We start from the raw sequence: 22,756 nt of genomic DNA, 5'->3' as shown, positions 1-22,756 counted from the left end.
GTGAATCCATGGTATCTGGCACATAGTAGGGCCATCAAGAAATACATGAGGAATGAAAAACCATTAATGATTAGGTAACATTCAAACAAAGCAGTGTGATTGATGTTTAGTCGTTTCTAGTATTTTTTTCTTTTGATTAATCAAGGGAAGAGCTTCAAACAGAGCTCCTTAGGTTAGATGAAGGCTGCGTTTCACTTCTTTTAAAAATGTTTGCAAATTGGAAACATAAAATATTTAGGCAGGGAATAACAACTAACAAAAGCCAGTGGAATTACTCCAAAAGAGAGGGCATCATGGCTAATAAGGATTTGGAGATATCAGAGAACTTAGAATACAACATGAAAGACTATTTAACTCAGGGGTTCTGATAATGGTTTGGCTGTGTCCCCACCTAAAATCTCATCTTGAATTGTAATCCGAATGATAATCTCCAAGTGTTGGGGGAGGGACCTCGTGGGAGGTGATCAGATGGTGGGGGTGGTTCCCTCATGCTGTTCTCCTGATAGTGAGTTCTCAGGAGATCTGATGGTTTTATAAGGGGTTTTTCCCCACTTTGCTCTGCACTTCTCTCTCCTGCCACCATGTGAAGAAGGACATGTTTGCCTCTTACATGACAGTAAGCTTCCTGAGGCCTCTGTAGCCATGTGGAACTGTGAGTCAATTAAACCTCTTTCCTTTATAAATGACCCAGTCTCGGGTGTTTCTTCATAGCAGCGTGAGAACGAACTAACACAATTAACCTTTTTGTGAGCCATGGATCCCTTTGGCAGTCTGGTCATTAGACTACTCTAAATAATAGCTGTATTGAGATATAATTCCCAAACCTTATGGGTGATTTTTAGAAAATATTAAAATTAAAATATAAAGGATTACAAAAGGAAGCCATTTTATTGAAAGTTATCAAAATATTAAAAACAAATTTGTGATGTAATTATAGATGTGCTTTATATTAAAGTAGCAGACAATGACTAATATGGTTTCCAGTGCTTCGACGAAACCTCAGATATGTGGTCTTCTGGCCAAGTGTCTGTGATTTCATATGTGGGAGCATTCATTGTATCCCTGGGGTTGCAGCTCTCTGTTTGCTGTGGCTGAACCAAAACAGAAAGGACATGCTGGTTTCTACAGAAGTTATGATTCCATGAAAGATTTTGAGATGAAGAGTGCTATTATGTTTCAGAGTGCAAAGTGATTTTGGAATATAAAGAATTTCTTTGGACTGAATCATTAATACATAGAAGTTTGTCTTTGACTTGTGTTCCTGAACTATGAAACATGAACATGTGGCCTAATAGTTTCTCTTGATAAATCAACAGTTAACAAATAATATAAATAACTAAAGTACTGATGAACACAAACAGTATTTCAAGATGCTTACAATTACAATGCAAAACAGAAACGTGATTTCTGTTAGTGCAAAATTACAGGTACAGTTGATAGTGTTGTGATTTGTTGCCTAGACCTTTCATTAAAGGAAGTGCTAGTTTTCTCAAAGGATGATGTAGGCTGATTAAAATTAAAAAAAAAAAAAAAAAAAAAAAAAAAAGGACGGGAAGTGCTAATTTTCAATTAGAGGTTAGTAAAAATAAGGATGTATTTTTCTCCCCATGCAAAGTACACAGCCTTCCCAGATTTGATCTACAAATTCCTCTGAGAGGGTTCTGGACTCAGGTCAAGAACCCCTGACATTAGATGCTGAAAAGATTCTTTAGAAGAAATGCAATATGGGCCACATTTTACATATATGAATTATTTTTGAAAGAGCCATCAAAAATCTGGGGAAAAAACACAAGTAGAATCATTATTTCCTCAAGCACATTCTCTTTAAAAACAAATGTGAAAGTGTCACAATATTGAATGCGATTTGTATTATCTATATAATTATGTATTTTAATACCTCAACAATGCCAGATTCTTGTCTTTGCTGGATTTTTTTTCTCCATCTCATTGCTGCAAGTGCTAGTCTTCGTTGCTGTACATTGATTCCAGTCAAAACATCAAGTATGGAACTACTTCCCCATTCATAGTCTTCTTCCTAGAGAATTTGTCCAACAAACCTGAGTTGCTACAGTCTGGGGAGCCACTGTGCAACATACAGGGCTCCTCAAGGAGCCCAAAGTCTAATAACTGTTAAAGCTATACATTTAATTGTTATAAATACAGACAGTACTAAGTAAATATTGTTTTATGAGCATGGAGGAAATGTAGATTAGTTTCATATAAGAGTCAAATATATTTGGCTTTTAATTAGAAATCAGAAAAATACCACATACATTTTTTAAGAAACAAAATGATACCTATATCTTGGCAACTGGTAATAGTCAGATGGACAAATCTCACCTGCTGTAAGACTAAGTTCATAAAAGGACACAGTCTCAGAGGAGGTATGTACTGATAACTTGATTATCTGTCTATAGAAGAGATCCCTAAGGGACCCTGATAGGAAGCTTCAAAAACTACATGGTTTTTGAACCTACATGTGATGACCAGTTAGGAACCAAAATACTTCAAGTAATTTGTTTAATAGGCTAGTAGTAAAGATGACAGCTTACAATGAGATAATCTTGAAACTTTCTAAAGAAAATGTTATTTCAATTAAAAACAACACTAACATTCAAATTAAATCATTTAAAAAGTGATTAAAGGTGAATCTGGCTCTGTGAAGTTTTGTTGTTTGGCTTTGTTATTGAAAAAGCTGGTATACTCTAACTGGCCATATTTGGTTATTTCAATTATATGAGCAGTCAGCAAATGTGATGAAATCTGAGATTTACTCTTTTAAGTAAATAAATAAATTTATTTATTTGTCTGTTTCTTTCTTTAGAGACAGGATCTTGATTTGACCTCCTGGGCTCAAGCAATCCTCCCACTTCAGCCTCCTAGGTAGCTGGGACTACAGATGGGAACCATCATGCCCAGCTAATTGTTTTTATTTTTTGTAGAGATGGAGTCTTGCTATGTTGCCCAGGCTGGTCTTGAACCCCTAGGTTCAAGCCATCCTCCTGCCTTGGCCTCCCAAAGTGCTGAAAGTGGCATGAGCCAGCCACTGCCAGCCAACACTTACTTTTTTTTTTTTTTAGATGTGGTCTTACTCTTGTCGCCCAGGCTGGAGTGCAATGGCGTGATCTCGGCTCACTGCAACCTCCACCTCCTGGGTTCAAGTGATTCTCCTGCCTCAGCCTCCTGAGTAACTGGGATTACAGGCGCTCACCACCATGCCTGGCTAATCTTTGTAGTTTTAGTAGAGAGGGTTTCACCATGTTGGCCAGGCAGGTCTCGAACTCCTAACTTCAGGTGATCCACCCACCTCTGCCCAAAGTGCTAGGATAACAGGCGTGAGCCACCGCACCCGGTGGACACTTGCTTTTAAAGAAAAATAAACTTCCACAAATCTGAATACACACCTGCACGAAGTGTCCAGCAGTCCTGCATGCTTCAAGGTAGGAGCGATGAAGCACCCACTTCCCAGCTGCCACTGAGGCTAAATACTTCTCGTTTCGAAGTGGATGTCCCACAACAATGTGTGTACAGCTGGGATCAAAGCACTGCTTTTCTATCACCAATCCACCTTAAGCAGAGAAAAATTGATTGTACTTTATTGATTCCCAACTTTTTTCTAGGAAAAATGTAATCTCAACTATGCATAGAAATTATTTATAAATAAAATGCCCAAACCATTTAAACCAAAAAAACTTGACTTACTTAGAATTATTTTACTTTATACACATATGTATGTATTAAAATGTTTATTATGAACATTTTAAATACAAAAGTAAATAAAATAGTAAAACGAACCCCCACACATACACTACCTATATTCTAAAATTATCAAAATTGTGCCACCTTTTTTTGCTCAACTACTTAATTTTATTCTGTTTTAATTTTAATTTTTTTGAGACAGGTTCTCACTCTGTCACCCAGACTGGAGTGCAGTGGCATGATCTTGGCTCACCACAACCTCCAGCTCAAGCGATTCTCCTCCCTCAGCCTCGCGAGTAGCTGGGATTACAGGCACACACCACTACGGCCTGGCTAATTTTTGTATTTTTAGTAAAGACAGGGTTTCACCATGTTGGCCAGGCTGGTCTTGAACTCCTGACCTCAAATGATCCACCTGCCTCAGCCTCCCGAAGTGCTGGGATTACAGGCGTGAGCCACCATGCCTGGCCCTGCTTAACTATTTTAAAGCAAATTCTAGATACCATGTTACTGACCCCTAAATATTTCAGTATGCATCTCTACAATATATGGAAATTTTCTTAAACAGCCATAATGCCATTATCAGATCTAATAGGATTAACAAAGATTCTCTGCTGTCTCAGTACTAAATCCTTGTTCAATTTTTCCTGTTTGTCTTCACTTGGATTGTTATAATTAGGATACAAAAAGAAATAGAACATAAACATGAGCCACACACTGTAGCTGGTTATGTCTCTTAAGTCTCAATTACCAAAGCAGTTTTCAAGCACTGAATATGGGTAACCAGGGAGATGGAAGTAAAATAGGGGCATCTGCAGACTTTAAAACAGGAGGAAATTTTTTGTGAGTGGAAATAAGGTCGGGAGACCAACAGAGAAGCTTGGGAAGAAAACACACACAGATAAATAAGAGATGAAGCAGCAGGTGGGAAAAAGCAATAATTGAACCTCTTCTCAGATATAAATGCATGAAGCCTGACTTTGAGGAAAGAAGAAGGCATAAGTAAACATAAGCTTATGTAAAGCATGGCTGTTGATTTATAGCTTAGAGGTTAACTTGACTACTGGTTGGGCAGAGTTAGTTATATCAAGGACTTTTTTTTTTTTGAGATGGAGTCTCACTCTGTCACCCAGGCTGGAGTGCAGTGGCATGATCTCGGCTCACTGCAACCTCCGCCTTCGGGGTTCAGGCAATTCTCTGCCTCAGCCTCCCGAGTAGCTGGGATTACAGGCACCCGCCACCACACCTGGCTAATTTTTGTATTTTTAGTAGAGACGGGGTTTCACCATGTTCGCCAGGCTGGTCTTGAACTCCTGACCTCATGATCTGCCCACCTCAGCCTCCCAAAGTGCCGGGATTACAGGTGTGAGCTACCACACCCGGCCATATCAAGGACTTTCTAAGATTTTAACAGAACATTCAAACTCATGATTTAAGATGACTCTAATAATAATAGCAGCAACACTTTCTGAGCATTTACTTTATGCCAGGAACTATTAAAAGTGCTCCAGATTACTAACTCATTTAATTCTCACAACCATATGAAGGAAGGTTACTATTATTATCTGCATTTATGCACACGAAAACTGGTACAGAGTACCTTACCCAGGATCACAGAGTGACAAAAAGACAAGAAGGTAAAATTCCATATTAATATATAAACATCAATTTCCAATTCTATATAACAAACTTATTCTGTGACCCAGACAACATAATAGACTGATTTATATATATATCAGTTGGCCACAGTTGCTTCATTTATAAAATGAAGGATTGGGCATGATATCTATTATAATGTCTCTTTGCATTCTAATATCGGAAAACCTCTAGAGTTACAAGACTCTGAATTCCAGCATAATCTGTACTCATCTGCCTCTGCTCCCTGCCCTCTTCTAGATCAATTCTCTGCTAACTGCTATCACTCTTCCCCAAAGTTTGCAGAGATGGAAAAATCAATAGGAGACAGACACTTGAAGCCTTTCATTTTCATAAGTTCTGGGTAAAGCTTAGCAATTCTGACTTATAACCTCACCTAAGTTATCAGGGAACTGGGAAACAAAGTGTTTTATATGAGTAAAGTTTCTAAGAAGAAACAGCTACACCGGGGCCTGTCCTGGGGTGGGGGGAGGGGGGAGGCATAGCATTAGGAGATATACCGAATGTAAATGACAAATTAATAGGTGCAGCACACCAACATGGCACATGGATACATATGTAACAAACCTGCAGGTTGTGCACATGTACCCTAGAACTTAAAGTATAATAATAATAATAATAATAATAATAAATAAAGCTATGAGCTTCACCCTCAAAAAAAAAGAGAAAGTTTTTCCAAGTATACAACTGTATTTGACATAAATCTTTTTTTTTTTTTTTTTTTAAAAAAAGCATATCACAGTTCTCCACATTCTTAAAAAGACAGCATTAAATAACATTTAATCTTTTCCTGATACTTCAGGGCCACTATTAAGAACCATTATTTTGGCCAGGCGCGGTGGCTCATGCCTGTAATCCCAGCCACTTTGGGAGGCCAAGGTAGGTGGATCACCTGAGGTCAGCAGTTCGAGACCAGCCTGGCCAACATGCTGAAACCCTGTCTCTACTAAAAATACAAAAATACACAATGAGCCACGCGTGATGGCACGCACCTGTAATCCCAGTTACTTGGGAAGCTGAGGCAGAATTGCTTGAGCCCAGGAGGCGGAGGTTGCAGTGAGCTGAGATTGTGCCATGGCACTCAAGTCTGGGAGACAGAGTAAGACTCTGTCTCAAAACAAAAACAAAAAAAGCCCACCAATATTTCTTAATGTTTTATTTTTCCATGCTGAGCTGCCAGATTAACTTCTCTTACTATACTTTTCCTAACTCTATAGAGCTGCTTTGTTAAACAGAGTAGCCACTAGACATCTGTGGCTATCAAACACCTGAAGCACAGTTAGTCCAAATTGAGATGTGTTCTAAGTAAAACACACACTAGATTTTTACTTTATATAAAAAAAACTCACTGATATTTTATCTGATCACATATTGAATCATAAATGTATGTTTAAAGTTCATTTCACTTGTCTCATTTTACTTTTTATTTTTGAGATGGGGTCTCACTATGTTGCCCAGGCTGGTCTTGAATTCCTAGGCTCAAGCAATCCTCCTACCTCAGCCTCCCAAAGTCTGGGATTACAGGTGTGAGCCAATGCATCCAGCCTCTTTTTAGTTTTTAAAATGCAGCTACTAGAAAATTTAAAATGACCTATTATGGTTCACATTCTGTTTCTATTGGACAGTGCTGCTCCAGCATACCAGATTGCTCTTTTACTATGCTGCTTCTAGAATGATGTCAGGTGGAGAGCCTGACAACAAGTGGAATAAGAATAATGTTACATAAGAAGGAACTCTCTTCCACACTGAAATTCTTTCTTTTCCCTTTTCTTTTTTGTTTTTTTGAGACCGAGTCTTGCTTTGTCGCCCAGCCTGGAGTACAGTGGCGCTATCTTGGCTCATTGCAACCTCCGCCTCCCAGGTTCACGCGATTCTCTTGCCTCAGCCTCCTGAGTAACTAGGATCACAGGCATGTGCCACTACGTCTGGCAAAATTTTTTTATTTTTAGTAGAGACAGGGTTTCACCATGTTGGCCAGCCTAGTCTTAAACTCCTGACCCCAGGTGATCCGCCCACCTCAGCCTCCCAAAGTGCTGAGATTACAGGCATGAGCCACCATGCTCGGCCTCCACACTGTTTCTAACTGGAAACAAACAAAACAAACAAACAAACAAACAAAAAAAGAGGGAGCTCCTCTCTAGATATTATTAACCTTTGAAGTTCATTAAAATGTGGTTTTATTTATATAGTAAGTCTTTAAAGCTTCATTAGTGAATGGTCAAACAGCACAGAAGATTCTTAAACCTCAACTGCTAGATTCCATTTGAATTTTAAATCCCATGACCTACTGACTTCAGAGCTTTTTAAAATCAAAGTTCCAATGCTGACTCAATGTATAGCCTTAGACAAGTTACCCATGTTCTTTTCCTCTACTTCTAGAGTTTACAAATGATATTAACATTGACTACATTTGACTTCCAAATATGGTTATTATATGCGACATTTTTGATTTAAAATACTGGTACCTAGTTTCTCAATCAGATGACAATAGTCAATACGTTCTTGAGGATTCAGAGATGATAACTGAAATATGTACTGTTTTTTTGATTCTTCATGAGTCTCCTCTATCGTTATAATCTGGAATGAAAGTTTTATTTTAGAAAAAATTAACATTAAAAATGATCAGATACACAGTTCTTTTACAGTGGTATTTTACTCAGTCTTCTAAGTTATGAAATACACAAATAATAATACAATGAAAAAAACAGTTTTCAACATTTGATGAAGCCTTGACATTGGTATCAACAAATTTCTAATACAGCCTAACAGCAGTATGCAAAAGCTGTATCACCATATCAAGGATCAACAAACCTTTTCTCTAGGGTGTGGAGCCACAGGGGGGTTGGCGAGTGGAAAGGCAATACTGGGGGCTTGAGGCGTAGGGATCAGGTGGCTGTCTTTTATGGGAGTTTCCAGTTCTTCAGAGGTCAGGTGTTTGGGAGCTTCAGTCACACGTATGTTTCCAGGATCACAGACAGCTGAGGACAATAAAATGCTGCAGTGTGACAGGATCCAAATAAGACTAAAAACAAATTCTAGGAAATATTCTCATCTGTCTTAGCCAAGATGAAGTCAAGCACAGACTCTGGAATGTAAAAAGTACAGGCAAAAAAGTATCCTATCTCCAGAACTTATAAATAAATGCATCCCATCTGCATGTAACAATAATAATAATAAATAAAAAATGCAATTAATTAGCATTAAAGGGAGCAAGTGTGTTATCTGTGGGCTTCTCCCAACATTTTCCTTAAATACCAAGTTTTCATTGTTAAGTGTAACCCAAATTTGTAACATGATAGCAATTCTACACTTGGAGAAAAGCAGAAGCAGAGATAAATCTATGTATCTAATGTAGGGAGGTCATCATGCAATGTGAAAAAAGAAAAGGAAGAAAAAAGATGAGAGATAGGAAAATTTTGTTTTCAAGGTAAAGCTCAAGGAAGAAAAAAAATAGGAGAATTCAGAAAGAAACTCATACAATCCAAAGAACAAATGTAGGTATGTGCTAGGCAGAATTCAAAAGACTTACATGAAAATAAGATGATAGGAAGAAAAACCAAGCATTAACTCCACAAATACAAAAAGGCCTAGCTAGAATAAAAGAACAATGGCAGACACCATGTCTAGAAAAAAATGCCCAATTCTAAATTTCCAAATTTATGAAAATGTTTTTCAATTTACTGATGAAGTACCTCAATTTACAAATTATTTTTCTGGCTCAAGTTTAAACCCAAACCAGAAATATCTACTAAGTTTTTTTGTTTGCACATTCAGTTCAGAGAACTACAACATGCTCGTCTGTTTATTTTTAAGAGGTCAACATGTACTTAATACAAACAAATGCCAAGATTTCTTTCTTGTTACCCTGTTTAGCAATTTCTGAATCACGTAAAGGCTTTTGAAAAGGAGAATCCTCCAAGTTTTGAATGTCAACCTGAAGCTCAGAGTATTGTGTGGGACAACTAGGCCACTGCAGATTGCTGGCAAGCCTTGCTCTCTCCTCCCTTGCTGTAGGGTCATCCCAAATGATCTGTTCATTTTGGGAAGGCTCTGTGTTGACATCAGGTACTGTTTGACGAGACTGCCTAAGGAATAAAAGTGACAGTTTAAATAAACAGCAATAACAAATCCAAACTCATTAAATCCATAAGTTAGACCATAAAAGTTGTGGCTCGCCTTTATATGCCCACCATCTAGCACACAGTATGCATTAAAAATATTAAATAAATGAACCTAGGGACATTTTTTTTTTTTTTAAAAAGGTTTAAGGTTTCTTCCAGAAAAGATATCTGTTTTAGCTAGGAACACACATTTTGACCACATGTCTACAGAACTAAAACTTCAAAGGAGAAATTCAACACTGTCAAGAAATTTTTTTTTTTTTTTTTTGAGACAGGGTCTCGCTCTGTCGCCCAGGCTGGAGTGCAGTGGTGCGACCTCGGCTCACTGCAAGCTCCGCCTCCTGGGTTCACGCCAGTCTCCTGCCTCAGCCTCCCGAGTAGCTGGGACTACAGGCGCCTGCCATCGCACCCGGCTAATTTTTTGTATTTTTAGCAGAGATGGGGTTTCACCATGTTAGCCAGGATGGTCTTGACCTCCTGATCTCGTGATCCGCCCGTCTCGGCCTCCCAAAGTGCTGGGATTACAGGCGTGAGCCACCGCGCCCGGCCAAGAAATTTTTAAAAAATACTAAAGTAATTGGTACATTTAAAAATGTGATTTTCCTTAATTATACAGGTTAGGGAAACAGGGTAATGTTTCAAACACTATGGCTACTTTACTTAACAGTAGTTATATTTTTTAATTACTTGAAATTATAAGCACTATGATTACATGGGAGGCTTGCTCTAAAGGCTGCCTTATCAGAAGGGCCTTTTGGCTATTGGTAACCACTTTCCAGAGTCTATGGTGGAACAGCAATATGCTGAATTACAGGAAGTGCATTTTATGGTGCGATCGTAATGATTCCACGTGACAGTAAACAGAAGTCCTATAATTTTCTTTATATTCACTCATTCATTCATTCTTAGTAAAAATAATTTACCATAAAACTTACACTGTGGAGAAGCAAAAAACAAACAAACAAACAAACAAAAAACCAAACACCAAAACCCATAAAACAATTTACCAAAGGAACCCCCAAAGAGTTCCTTTGCTTCAAAAATAAAGAATATAGCCTTTTATTCTCACACTATATTTATTTACTCTGATTTGGTACAGGATTTAGGTTCTCTATAATGATAAAACATGATCTGAAGCATATTAAAAAGCTACTTTACTCAGTACTGAGATAATGAACTGCCTCATGTAATACAGTTAGCATAAGATAAATGCTAGTTTATCTTATACTTAATTCAACTAGTCAACTGAAAATACAACTCCCATAATTCTTATCACACAATTATAGATTTTTTCTTCTATCACGAAAAAGATGAAGTTATGCAACTGAGCTTAAGTCATATCACACCAGAAACTGTAATCACCTTTTCTAGAAGATAAATTTTACAAGGAGAATACAAAATGCATGCAAAATCCCAACAAAAATAACTTTAAAATTTTATATATTGCATTAGAAAAAGACTGAAAAAAATATATATGTACTTATTGTTTAATACAAATACTATTGAATACTAATACTAAAGAGCAGAGAGAACTGCCTACTGAATCCATTTCATATGAGGCAAATTAAATCTTAAAATCATTTCTTTCTCAACGGAGGTAATAAAAAGTATCAATCATGCCTCACTGTGAAGCAGGTGCTGCTGTAAGACAAATCTCCATGTCTGCTCCACCTCCGAGTAAGAAATCTAGAACTGCTGGGAGCAAGAGATGGAAGGACAAGCTAGAACAAAAAATCTAGTCAGCAGAGAGCCAAAAGCAATAGACAATACTGAAATATAATATTTATTGTTTGGGCTAAATAAGGCCTAGGCGTATAACCCCTTCACTAGTCTTGATATTTAAATTTCTGCTTTTACTGCATATTGGGGGGAAAAAAAGCTAAATTAGGCCAAGCTCATGGAACTGAGTCAGCTGCAGCAGGTACGTAAATCCTTTCTCTCAAGTCATCTAGTGTTTCTGCCATCAGTGACAGGTACACACCTCAGTGCCTCTAGGACTCTACTTCGTCCACTGCGAGCAGAGCGAGTGCTGTCAGGGGTTGAAGACGCGCTGTTACAAGCACTTCTTGAAAGGGAAGTCCTCTGCCCTTGGGGTTTCACTATCGATGTTGCAGACATTATCTCCTGTAACTGCTTCTGAAAGTTCTCTCTCATCTCTAAGGTCTGTGTCAGAACTTGAAACAAACACAAATACACCATTCAAGGTAAATTCCTCTTTTTTACCATGTCTTACATTAACTATTTTGTTTAGACCTGGTTGAACACAAACTTATTGACTTGACATTTATTGAATACTAACTACAGGCTATAGTAATGTACTAAGACTATGAATACTGCAGAACATAAAAAGCAGCCCTTATCACAAGCACTGTATATGAAATAACTAGGAAGCCCTTCAAATACTTTTTTTTTTTTTTTTTTTGGTGATAGTCTAGCACTGTCGCCCAGGCTGGACAGTGGTGCAACCTCGGCTCACTGCAACCTCCACCTCCCAGGTTCAAGCAATTCTCCCTGCCTCAGCCTCTCAAGTAGCTGGGATTACAGGTGCCCAGCACCATTCCTGGCTAAGTTTTGTATTTTTTAGTAGAGATGGGGTTTTGCCACATTGGCTAGGCTGGTCTTGAACTCCTGACCTCAGGTGATCTGCCCACCTCACCCTCCCAAAGTGCTGGGATTACAGGCATGAGCCACCGTGCCCGGCCCCCTTCAAAGACATTTCATCAAGACCTGTAGTGATTATTCCTCTGTAAAGCTCCCTGCCTGCTTCTGACTCTCATGGTATGTACTACACTCTGAGATGTATTACAGTCATTTGTGTATGTGTCTGATTTTTCCCAAAGATTCTTTTAATTTTTTAGAGACAGGGTCTTGCTCTGTGGCCCAGGCTGGACTGCAGTGGTATGATCATAGCTCATTATAACCTGTAACTCCTGGGCTCAAGTGATCCTCCAGCCTCAGCATCCTGAGTAGCTGGCACTACAGGTGTACACCACCACGCCCGGCTAATTTTTAAAATTTTTTGTAGAGACAAGGTCTCACTATGCTGCCCAGGCTGGTCTGGAATCCCTAGCATCAGCAATCCTCTTGCCTTGGCCTCCCAAAGCTCTGAGATTACAGGTGTGAGCCACCGTGCCCAGACTCCCCAAAGGCTCTTGAAAACACAGACCACAATATACAGCCAGCCCTCCACATCCGCCAGTTCTGCATGCATGGATTCAACCGGGTATGGATCAGAAATATTTTAAAGACATAAAAATGAAAAATATCACAATTAAAAGTACCAGTAAAAAAAAAATAACTATTTACAAAACATTTACAGTTTATTAGGTATTATAAGTAATCTAGAGATGATTTAAAGTATACAGGAGGATGTGCATTGGTTAAATTCAAATCCTATGTCATTTTATACATAAGGGACTTAAGCATCTGTGGATTTTGGTACCTGAGGTAAGTCCTCGGAACCAATGCCACATGGATACCAAGGGACAAGACAACTGTATTTACCTTTGGTTTTCTTTAAAGCCTAAACTCTGGAGTAAGTATTAAATAAATACATTTGGAATGAACAGAGTGAGACTAACCAAATAGGTAAGTCACAGGGAAAGCTTTGGTAGGTTAGAATGAGTAAGGAAAATAGAACATATTAAATCTATTAAAAGGTATCTATATATAAGGTTATTCAATGCAGTACTATTTATAAAAGCAAGAAGTAGAAATAACCTAAATGCCTATTAAGAATGGATGCCTAAACAAAGTGGGACTATTCATAATGAATACAATACAGTTGCCCAAAAAGAAAGAAAAGGGAAGAAAGAAGGAAAGGGAAAGGAAGGGAAGAGGGAAAGGAGAGGAAGAGGGACAGGAAGGAAAGGGAGGGAAGGAAGGAAGAAAAGCAAGAAAGAAAAAGACTAAAGAAGCTCCTAGTTATCTACTGATATAAAACACTCCCCAAGGTAACAAAAAGATCAGCGTATGAAATACCATGTATAGTAGTCCACCATTTATTTTTATTTATTTATTTTTTTTGAGACAAGAGTTTTGCTCTTGTTGCCCAGGCTGGAGTGCAATGGCATGATCTCGGCTCACCGCAACCTCCGCCTCCCGAGTTCAAGCGATTCTCCTGCCTCAGCCTCCCGAGTAGCTGGAATTACAGGCATGCAACCACCATGCCTGGCAAATGTTTTGTATTTTTAGTAGAGACGGGGTTTCTCTATGTTGGTCAGGCTGATCTCGAACTCCCAACCTTGGGTAATCGGCCTGCCTCAGCCTCCCAAAGTGCTGGGATTACAGACGTGAGCCACCATGCCCAGCCTATGTGTTTTTTTTTTTTTTTAATGGGGGAAAAACATATTTATGGCTATATATGCATAAAACAGCTCTAGAAGGATACATAAGGAACTAATAACACTGGGGTGCTGGAGAATAAGGGTGGAAGAAACTCTTCATATGTCTTTTTGTATCTTTAAAACCATGTGGATATGTTAAAATATATTGTACATATAAGAAAACTTTTTTGAAAATCACTCAAAAGAACTGGACCAAAGACTAGATTTTTAAAAAATCACCAACTTCACCTACCTTTAATGGAATAGGGCTGTATCATACTAACTCCATAAAAACCTAGTTTCATAAATTTCATAAGCTTTACACTTAAACTATACAAAACTTTGCAAATTATCACTTAATGATCAGCATGGGACCGCAAATCAATCCTCTAATATATGCTTTGCTTGTATTTAGTAATTTAAACATATTTTACAGCTGGGTGCAGTGGCTCACAAGGCAGGAGGATCCTTTCAGTCCAGGAGTTTCAGACCAGTGTGGGCAAGATGACAAGACCCCATCTCCACAAAAAATTGAGACCCTGTCTCAAAAAAATTTTTTTTAATTAAAAAATAAATAAAATATTTTACCTCCTTTAGAGTCATTGTTTCCATTTCCATTTGATGGTGCTGACTCTTTATTATTGGTGGCCATATTGTCTACATCATTTTCTTCTAAAATCAAAGGATCTGGCTATTGAAAAAGAAAAATTATAAATTCTCAAACCAAGCCACTGTATAAGGTTTCATAGCAATACTTGATTATACCTTTAGCTTAAGAGGGGGTAAATGTATCATCCGTATCTCCTACCTCGTCATCCTTTGTTGCAGACACAGCTGAGAGTAGTCGATTATTACAGAGTCGGCCATCTTGCACGGCACTGATATCCAAGCTCATTTTGGGATTATAAGTATGTGGATAAAGAGATTCAGGAAGATGTTTACACTCTTGGGCACACTGCAATACAATGGTGTGCTTTAAGACAGGATTGACAAAATCTTAATGAATAGATGATGTTAAGTAGGATCAGGACAAGCAATACATTATACTGTAAGATGGCAAAAAGTTCACAAAATTGGTTTGAAAAGTAGTTTACACTGAAAAATTTGCATCATACAAATGACAAATTGTCCTCACGTTTTAAATGTCATATCCACTGAAGTATAAAATCTGAAACCATTCCTGTGCTTTTGCAAAGGTATCAATTACCCTCCAGAGAATACCCAGGAAAAAAAAAGAAATACAGATCTAAACTCTATTGATATGTTAAATTTTCCCGAAATAATTATAAACTTTCCATTCATACCACATTTTTAATTAGTAAAGGGAAATGGAGAATTAGAAAGAGTATCCATTAAAGATTTGTTAAGTATTTAAGGACTAAAGATCTTAAGTTTTTGATGCTAAAGAACTGAAATGTGTACAGTTAACCAAGACTATTAAACTGGCTTCTAGTTCCATTGAGAGTGAAAACTCTTGAGTTAGTGCTCTGAAATAATGTTTGTATACATTTTCAATTAACAGAGAGGGGAAAAAAGCACTGCTTACATCTAAAAGCCAGTGCTCGGAAACAATGTGTACTCCTCTTTCTTTTACAGATTTATACTCCCGATTAGTGTCATTTGGCCGCCCTTGATAGATGAAATGAGTCACTGTTTCATCAAAACTCCACCTGAAATAACCAATACAAAAAAACAAATAACCAAGAGAAACATCCTCATTAGTTTAAGATGATCCTTATTTACTATGAACAGAATATTCTGACCTTCCCAAAACTTTCGGACTACAGTAAACAAGACCATTAAAATGACAGGCTCAAGCCAAGTGAGACATGCCTATAGTCCCAGCTACCCAGGAGGCTGAGGCAGGAGGACACTTGAGGCCAGGAGTTTGAGGCTGTAGTGTGCTATGATCACCCCTGTGAACAGACACTGCACTTCAGCCCAGGCAACACAGCAAGACCCCACCTCAAGAAAAAAACAGTTAAAAAAATGATGACAGGCTCTATCTTTTTGGACAAATTTTATGCATATATCTGTAGGTATATAAATACAGAGAGAGGTTTAGAAGAATATTCTTTAAAATATTACTTTCTTCTTTATGCTTTTCTGAATTGTTTCAATTTTCTTTTATAAAGAGTATCACTTTTACAGTAACCATAAAAGTATTTCAAATTAATAAATTGCAAAGCATCCAACTTGCCCTCCAGTTGCTGGCAGTCACTATTCATTGTATGCCCCAAAACAGAGTATATATATTTTACACATCATTATCTCATCCATTCCTCACAACAATCCTAACACTGGTATTATTACATTTATCTTAAAGATAAAAGAACTAAGGGACATGGTTCAGTACCCTGTTCAAGGATATTCAATGAGTAAATGATAGAGATAACTTTGTCTTCAAAAGCCATGCTCTTAACTGTTATATTATGCTATGATCTCCCAATTCTTCCTATTCAATATTCTCTCTTTTTCTGAGACAGAGTCTCGCTCGTCACCCAGGCTGGAATGCAGTGGCATGATCTTGGCTCACTGCAATCTCCACCTTCTGGGTTCAAGCAATTCTCCTGTCTCAGCCTCCTGAGCAGCTGGGATTATAGGCGTACACCACCACGCCCGGCTAATTTTTTTATTTTTCGTAGAGACGGGGTTTCACCATATTGGGCAGGCTGGTCTCGAACTCCTGACTTCAAGTGATCCACCCGCCTTGCCCTCCCAAAGTGCTGGGATTACACGCATAAGCCACTGTGCCCGGCCCCTATTCAATATTCTCTTGACCTAGGAAACATCAAGTAAAAACCAAAGGGTAGGTAAAAATTATATTTCTAAATACAATCACCAAAATAAACAGAATTTTATCCTTAGGGACACTTAATGTTTTCCATTTTCTAAGTAAGGAATATCTCTGAACTTTTTAAATAGACAAGTGAACTAAGAAGCTGGGTGTGGTGGCTCATGCCTGTAATCCCAGCACTTTGGCAGGCCAAGGTGGGCGGATCACCTGAGGTCGGGAGTTTGAGACCAGTCGACCAACATGGAGAAACCCCATCTCTTCTAAAAATACAAAATTAGCCGGGTGTGGTGGTGCACGCCTGTAATACCAGCTACTCGGGAGGCTGAGGCAGGAGAATCACTTGAACCCAGGAGGTGGAGGTTGTGGTGAGTCGAGATTGTGTCACTGCACTCCAGCCTGGGCAACAAGAGCAAAACTCCCTCTCAAGAAAAAAAAAGAATTAAGAATAAGAGGTAAGAAGTACTATTGCTTCCTAAGTTATATTATAAAAATCTCTATTTCCTACTGACCATGTATCCTAAAACATAACAGTAAAAATACACCTTGCCTAATTTGTTAGTTCTCAGAATAACTGTCTCCCTTTCTGCTGTAGTGGTATATTATCAAGATAATTCAGAAAAACAGAGGAGAATTTTTGCCTGAATCAATTTGGTTTACTAGTCAACTCCACTATGACAATATGGAAACCATGAGTTTTAGTCTTCAGAGGCCATTCAAGAACAGACTGTCAGTGGTTGTAGATGGTTTACATCAGAGTTTGGCAAATTTTTTCTTAAAAGGCCAGATGGTAAATATTTTAGACTTTCCAGGCCAAACAATCTCTTTTGCAACTGCTCAACTTTTGTCTTGTATATGAAAGCAGCCATAGGCAATTTGTAAGTGAAAAGGCATTGCTGTATTCCAATAAAACTTTACTTACAAAAACAGATGAACCAGCCCATCCACCCTTGGTCTAGATCAGTGGTTTCAGCAAAAGTGTTACTTCAGGGGTTATTTTGGACATTTGTGAGGGTGATTTTGGTTGTTACAATGTGTGTTTGTATGTTGAAGGGTGCTACTAGCATGCAGTGGGTAAGGTACAGGATGCTGGAAATTCTGGGGAACAGTCATACATAAAATTATGTCATATCTTGCATGATATTCTAATGTCCCAACAAATTCACGTATGTAAAAAAAAGTTGTTTATAATTAGATGAGTCTAGAACCTGTTTGACATATAAACACGTTATTTTTTTTGCAGTTTTAATATACGCTAATATTCCAAAAACGTGACTACTGTATAAATTGATGGAAGACCACTGCTACTCATGGTATCTGAGTCCCCAGATCGGTTTCGGCCTTGGGACTGTTGGATTTGTGGTGCCTTTACATAGGTATACAAACGTATTAATACTCCATTGTTTTCTAGTGTAGTCAGCCTTAGGATTATACATAAGTGAACATATATCTTTTCTATATTATGCACCTTCTATTTCTCCTATGCATTACAGAGTGCTGTACTGTCTGCTACTTTTTTAAATTATAAAAGTAGGTAGGTTATATTTATAAATTTCATTTTAATAGAGGGAATGTTACACAAATATTTGTAATAAAATGAAGATGCTGCATCTGATTTGTTGCAAAGATCTGGCCTACATATTTAACTGTCTGAAGGCAGAAGACAGTATCGGATGATCTCTTTGGGACAGTCTGGTACTAGATCATGGAAGGGAACATTTGGAACAACTTCACTTGAGAACTGCTTTACTCTATGAATACATAAATACCATAACCTCTGCATATTATAAGGCTCTTCCCTTTATCAATTACCAATCCATTTCAGGAAAAGATTTAATATAAACTTTAATGCAATGCAATGGTTAAATTCTGTTTAGGAATTTCAGTAATAAATTCTATTTTTTTATACTGAGAGGACTGGCATTTTAAATTGTATAAAAACATACATCCTATATGTTCCCTTGAAAGTCTTATATCATGTCTACATCAAAACAGAATAAACAAGGAAACATTCAATTTTGAGGAAAAAAAATATACACACACCCCTTGTAGGGCTACTATGAGAATGAAATGAGATAATGCTCAGCAACTGGCAATAGGTAACATAATAGGTAATTAGATAATAACAGATAAGATTACATAACAATTTATAACAGGTAATACAAATATACCGTAGAAGAGCTTCACTATTTCAAATGGATGTACCAAACACTAAGATGCTTATATCTATTACAGATTAATTTTACTTCTATATTTTCCTGTCCTAATTTCTTTATCAAATAGAAAACAAACTGAAATAAGAGTTACCAAAGGGGAAGATGAAACTAATCATATTCCTGAAATGGTTCATCATTTGTTAAACAAATTCTTATGATATCTATGAATGGCTGAACACAAGTTATCAACAAAGTAAGCATTACAACTAGTGGAGGAGTACAGTCAACTCAGGACTGGCTGAAATAGGTAAGAGATTCTCAATTCCGGATACTGATGCCATTTGTGCTAGAAATCTGTTTTCAGCTTAGGCTGTCAGGTAGACTGAAGAAAAATCTGATAATGTAAGTCTCCAAAGTTTAAAAAAAAAAAAAGATAATGAAAACATGCTCAAAAAAGACTATCTTAATAAAGGAGGGCTGCCAGAGTACTTAGTACTACTCCCAGAAGGCTCTAATCTGAAAAATCACTAGTAAAAATAAACTTAATCTCAGATCCAGATGTATTACTATTAATAGACTCTAAACTCCTTGAACACAGGGATTCTTTTAGACTATACTGATCATCCATGGATCCCAAGTTTCTAGAACAGTTAGTGGCACAAAATAGGTTCTCCAATATTTGTTGTGCATACCCTAAAAAATATACATTATACATATAAGAGTGAATTGATCTGTGAGAGGCTATTTTCAACAGATGTGGCAAATTAAAAATCAACTGGAGAGATTTTGTAGATAAAGACGCATAAAACAAAATAAATGTTTTCTTGTAGATGCTCACAATAGCTTTAGGTTTCCTTATAAATTTCAGTCATATCACCATGAAACAGAAAGATGTGCCAACTACCTGTAATCTGCTCCTAGAGAGGCTGCAATCCCATTTAGTTCACTCTGCTTCTTACCAAGTTTTTTACTAACACATACCACTACTTTGTGAAGTGGCTTTGGGGCTTCTTCCTGTCCATGGAAAATAAAAGAAACAGATCAGTCATTATCGTTTGAAATGTTATCTAAAACTTCCTTTTAATAAGAGAACTAATCCTACCTTCTCTGACTGGGCCTCTTTCAGTTGAGGGCTGGCAGAAAGAGCGACAGCATTTCGAGAGCTATTTGCCAAAGCAAGTTGCAAGTTTTTGACAATAACTTCTGAGAGCGGTGTACTCATTTTCCTTTTCTGTTGGCTGGGACGTCCTGGAGTTTCCAAGGCTGCAAGTGCATCCTATACATACGAAGGAGAGAGAGAGACGGAGAAAAGAAGAGAGAGAGAAAGAAGCAAGATGGGTTAATAGGACAGGAAAAAGAAAGAGGAGGAGAGAGGGGTAAAGAGAGAGAAGGGGTAGAATCCTAAAAATTAATGGATTACAGTTTAACTTCCTCTAGTTTTCCTCCAAATAACAATAAAAAGAATAAAATATAACCGAATCTATATACTGTGAACAAAAATTCCACACTGTCCAGCAAATTTGTTCAAAGAGACTAACAAGCTTACATTTTCAGCAGTGCTTGTCTCTTACCTGAATCTTAGAATTGAATTTGAAAACAAAACAAAACAAAAAAACCCAGAAGGAAACAAATAAGCAACGATGGATATAATGAAGAAATGGATTATAAGGAAGGTTAGAAAGTCAAAATGAGCTGAGAATTAAAAAAAAAAAAATCTTCAAAAGTTCAAAATATATTCCTGTTCTAAAGCCACCAACAGTTCCCTCCTGAAAGGAAGCTACTGTTGTCCAAATGGCTTGCTCATTTTTTTTTGCATGTGTATAGTATTCCATGTATGTATCAGAATGTATTTAACCTGTGTACAACTGATAAGCTTTCGGTTAACAGTCTTTTGCTAGTATAATGATGCAATGAATAACCTTGTACACAAACCATTTTGCACATACAAGAGTAAAGGAAACCTTTTAAGCAAAATGTATCTACCAGCCCAGTGCAGTGGCTCCTGTCAGTAATCTCCAGAAAAGTTGAAGCAGGAAGACAGCTCAAGGCCAGGAGTTTTGAGACCAGTCTGGGAAACACGGTTAGACCCAATTTCTTTAAAAAAAAAAAAAAAAAAAAAAAACTAAAAAAACAAGACCAACATGTATCTACCAATGCTGACATTTTCATGAGCAAAGTATGAGTGTGTGTGTTTTCCAAACGTGCTTGATATCGCAGTAATCAGATTTTTCTTTTTTGACAATCTGATAAGACTAAAAAATTTTATCTGTATGCTTTAATTTTCTACTCTTTTATACTGAATGAGGTTAAATATCTTTGTGTGTGTGTGTGTGTGTGTGTGTGTATTTTTGAGACAGAGTCTCGCTTTGTCACCCAGGCTGGAGTACAATGGCGCGATCTCGGCTCACTGCAACCTCTGCCTCCTGGGTTCAAGCAATTCTCCTGCCTCAGCCTCCCAAGTAGCAGGGACTAGAGGCATGCACCACCATGCCTGGCTAATTTTTCGTATTTTTAGTAGAGACAAGGTTTCACCATGTTGCTCAGGCTGATCTCAAACTCCTGACCTCGTCATCCACCCGCCTTTGACTCCCAAAGTGCTGGGATTACAGGCTTGAGCCACTGCGCCTGGCTATATGTATATTTATATCTAATTTTTTTGTGATAACTATCTGCTCCTATCCTTTGCCCATTTTTCCACTGGGTTGTTAGTCTTTTTTTTTTTTTAATATATTTGCTTGTATGAATATACTTTTATATTCATTTGTATGAATTTATATGTGCATGTATCAACTGTGATATAATACCCACGTATTTATTTTCAATTTATCATTTGTCAAATTTTTGCCATGGAGCTTTTTTTTTCAGAGATGGAGTCCTGCTTTGTCACCCAAGCTGGAGTACAGTGGCATGATTATAGGTCACTATAACTTCTAACTCCTGGGTTCAAGAATCCTCTCACTTCAGCCTCCCAGGTAGCTGGGACTCCAGATGCACAACCCTGTGCTCAGCTAATTTTAAAATTTTTCAGAGACAGGGTCTTGCCGTCTTTCCCAGGCTGGTCTCAAACTCCTAGGCTCAAGCAATCCTCTCGCCTTGGCCTCCCAAAGTGCTGGGATTACAGGTGTGAGTCACCGTGCCTCGCTGGTAATTTTTTTGTTTTTTGAGACAGGGTCTTGCTTTCTTGCCCAGAATGGAGTGCAGTGGCTCGATCTTAGCTCACTGCAACCTCTGCCTCCAGGGCTCAAGCAATCCTCCCTTGTCAGCTGGGACTATAGGCGTGTGCCATCACACAGAGAATTTTTAATGCTGTCAAATTCATACAAATCTTCTATTTCTTTTGGAGTGCATGTTATAGTTAGGGCTTCCCCACACTAGGATTATTTTAAAAACAAATTCATGACACGTTTGGGAATTTTTATGGCTTCATTTCTTATGTTTAAATCTGATCATCTAGGCTGGGTGTGGTTGTTCACGCTTGTAATTCCAACACTTTGGAAGGCCAAGGCAGAACTTGCCTGAGCCCAGGAGTTCTAGACCAGCCTGAGCAACATGGTGAGACTCTACCTCTCCAAAAAATACAATTAGCTGGGCACAGTGTCATGTACCTGTAGTCTGAGTTACTCAGGAGGCTGAGGTGGGAGGACTGCTTGAGCCCAGGAGGTCAAAGCTGCAGTGAGCCACGATGATGCCACTGAACTCCAGCCTAAGCGATAAAGTGAGATCCTGTTTCAAGAAAAACTCCAAAAGTTGATCATCTAAAAAGTATTCTGATGTAAAGTGTGAGCTTTAATTACAAAGTATTCTCAGATGGCTAGCTAGTTGTCCAATTTGAATGCCACCTTTATTACACAATAAATTCCCCTATTTGTGGAGTATAATCTTATACACTAACTTGATTATTCATGTGACAACACACTGCTTTAATTATTGAAGCTTTATAGGAGGTTTTAATAAACGGTAGGGCTACTGCCTACCTGCAATTATACTTTTCAGGTTTTTTTAAAT

At 37.9% G+C, this 22,756-nt stretch overlaps 1 protein-coding gene across 1 annotated transcript in view; it reads right to left on the bottom strand.

Annotated features, from left to right (window-relative positions):
* TOPBP1 (DNA topoisomerase II binding protein 1) overlaps positions 1-22,756 on the bottom strand; it is a 62,038-nt gene that overhangs the window by 8,809 nt on the left and 30,473 nt on the right. Inside the window, exons 15-25 of the mRNA XM_003265238.4 lie at positions 19,854-20,027; positions 19,656-19,765; positions 15,348-15,471; positions 14,610-14,756; positions 14,390-14,492; positions 11,458-11,650; positions 9,220-9,440; positions 8,167-8,333; positions 7,821-7,932; positions 3,405-3,568; positions 1,898-2,035 (exon numbers count right to left, since the gene is read on the bottom strand). Of these exons, the coding sequence (XP_003265286.1) occupies positions 1,898-2,035; positions 3,405-3,568; positions 7,821-7,932; positions 8,167-8,333; positions 9,220-9,440; positions 11,458-11,650; positions 14,390-14,492; positions 14,610-14,756; positions 15,348-15,471; positions 19,656-19,765; positions 19,854-20,027 (1,653 nt within the window). The remainder of the gene's footprint in view (positions 1-1,897; positions 2,036-3,404; positions 3,569-7,820; positions 7,933-8,166; positions 8,334-9,219; positions 9,441-11,457; positions 11,651-14,389; positions 14,493-14,609; positions 14,757-15,347; positions 15,472-19,655; positions 19,766-19,853; positions 20,028-22,756) is intronic.

The sequence above is a fragment of the Nomascus leucogenys genome, chromosome 8 (genome assembly GCF_006542625.1).
Source record: "Nomascus leucogenys isolate Asia chromosome 8, Asia_NLE_v1, whole genome shotgun sequence".
NCBI lineage: Eukaryota > Metazoa > Chordata > Mammalia > Primates > Hylobatidae > Nomascus > Nomascus leucogenys.
The sequence above is the reverse complement of the archived record's forward strand: the minus strand, read 5'-3'. Positions and strand labels throughout refer to the sequence as shown.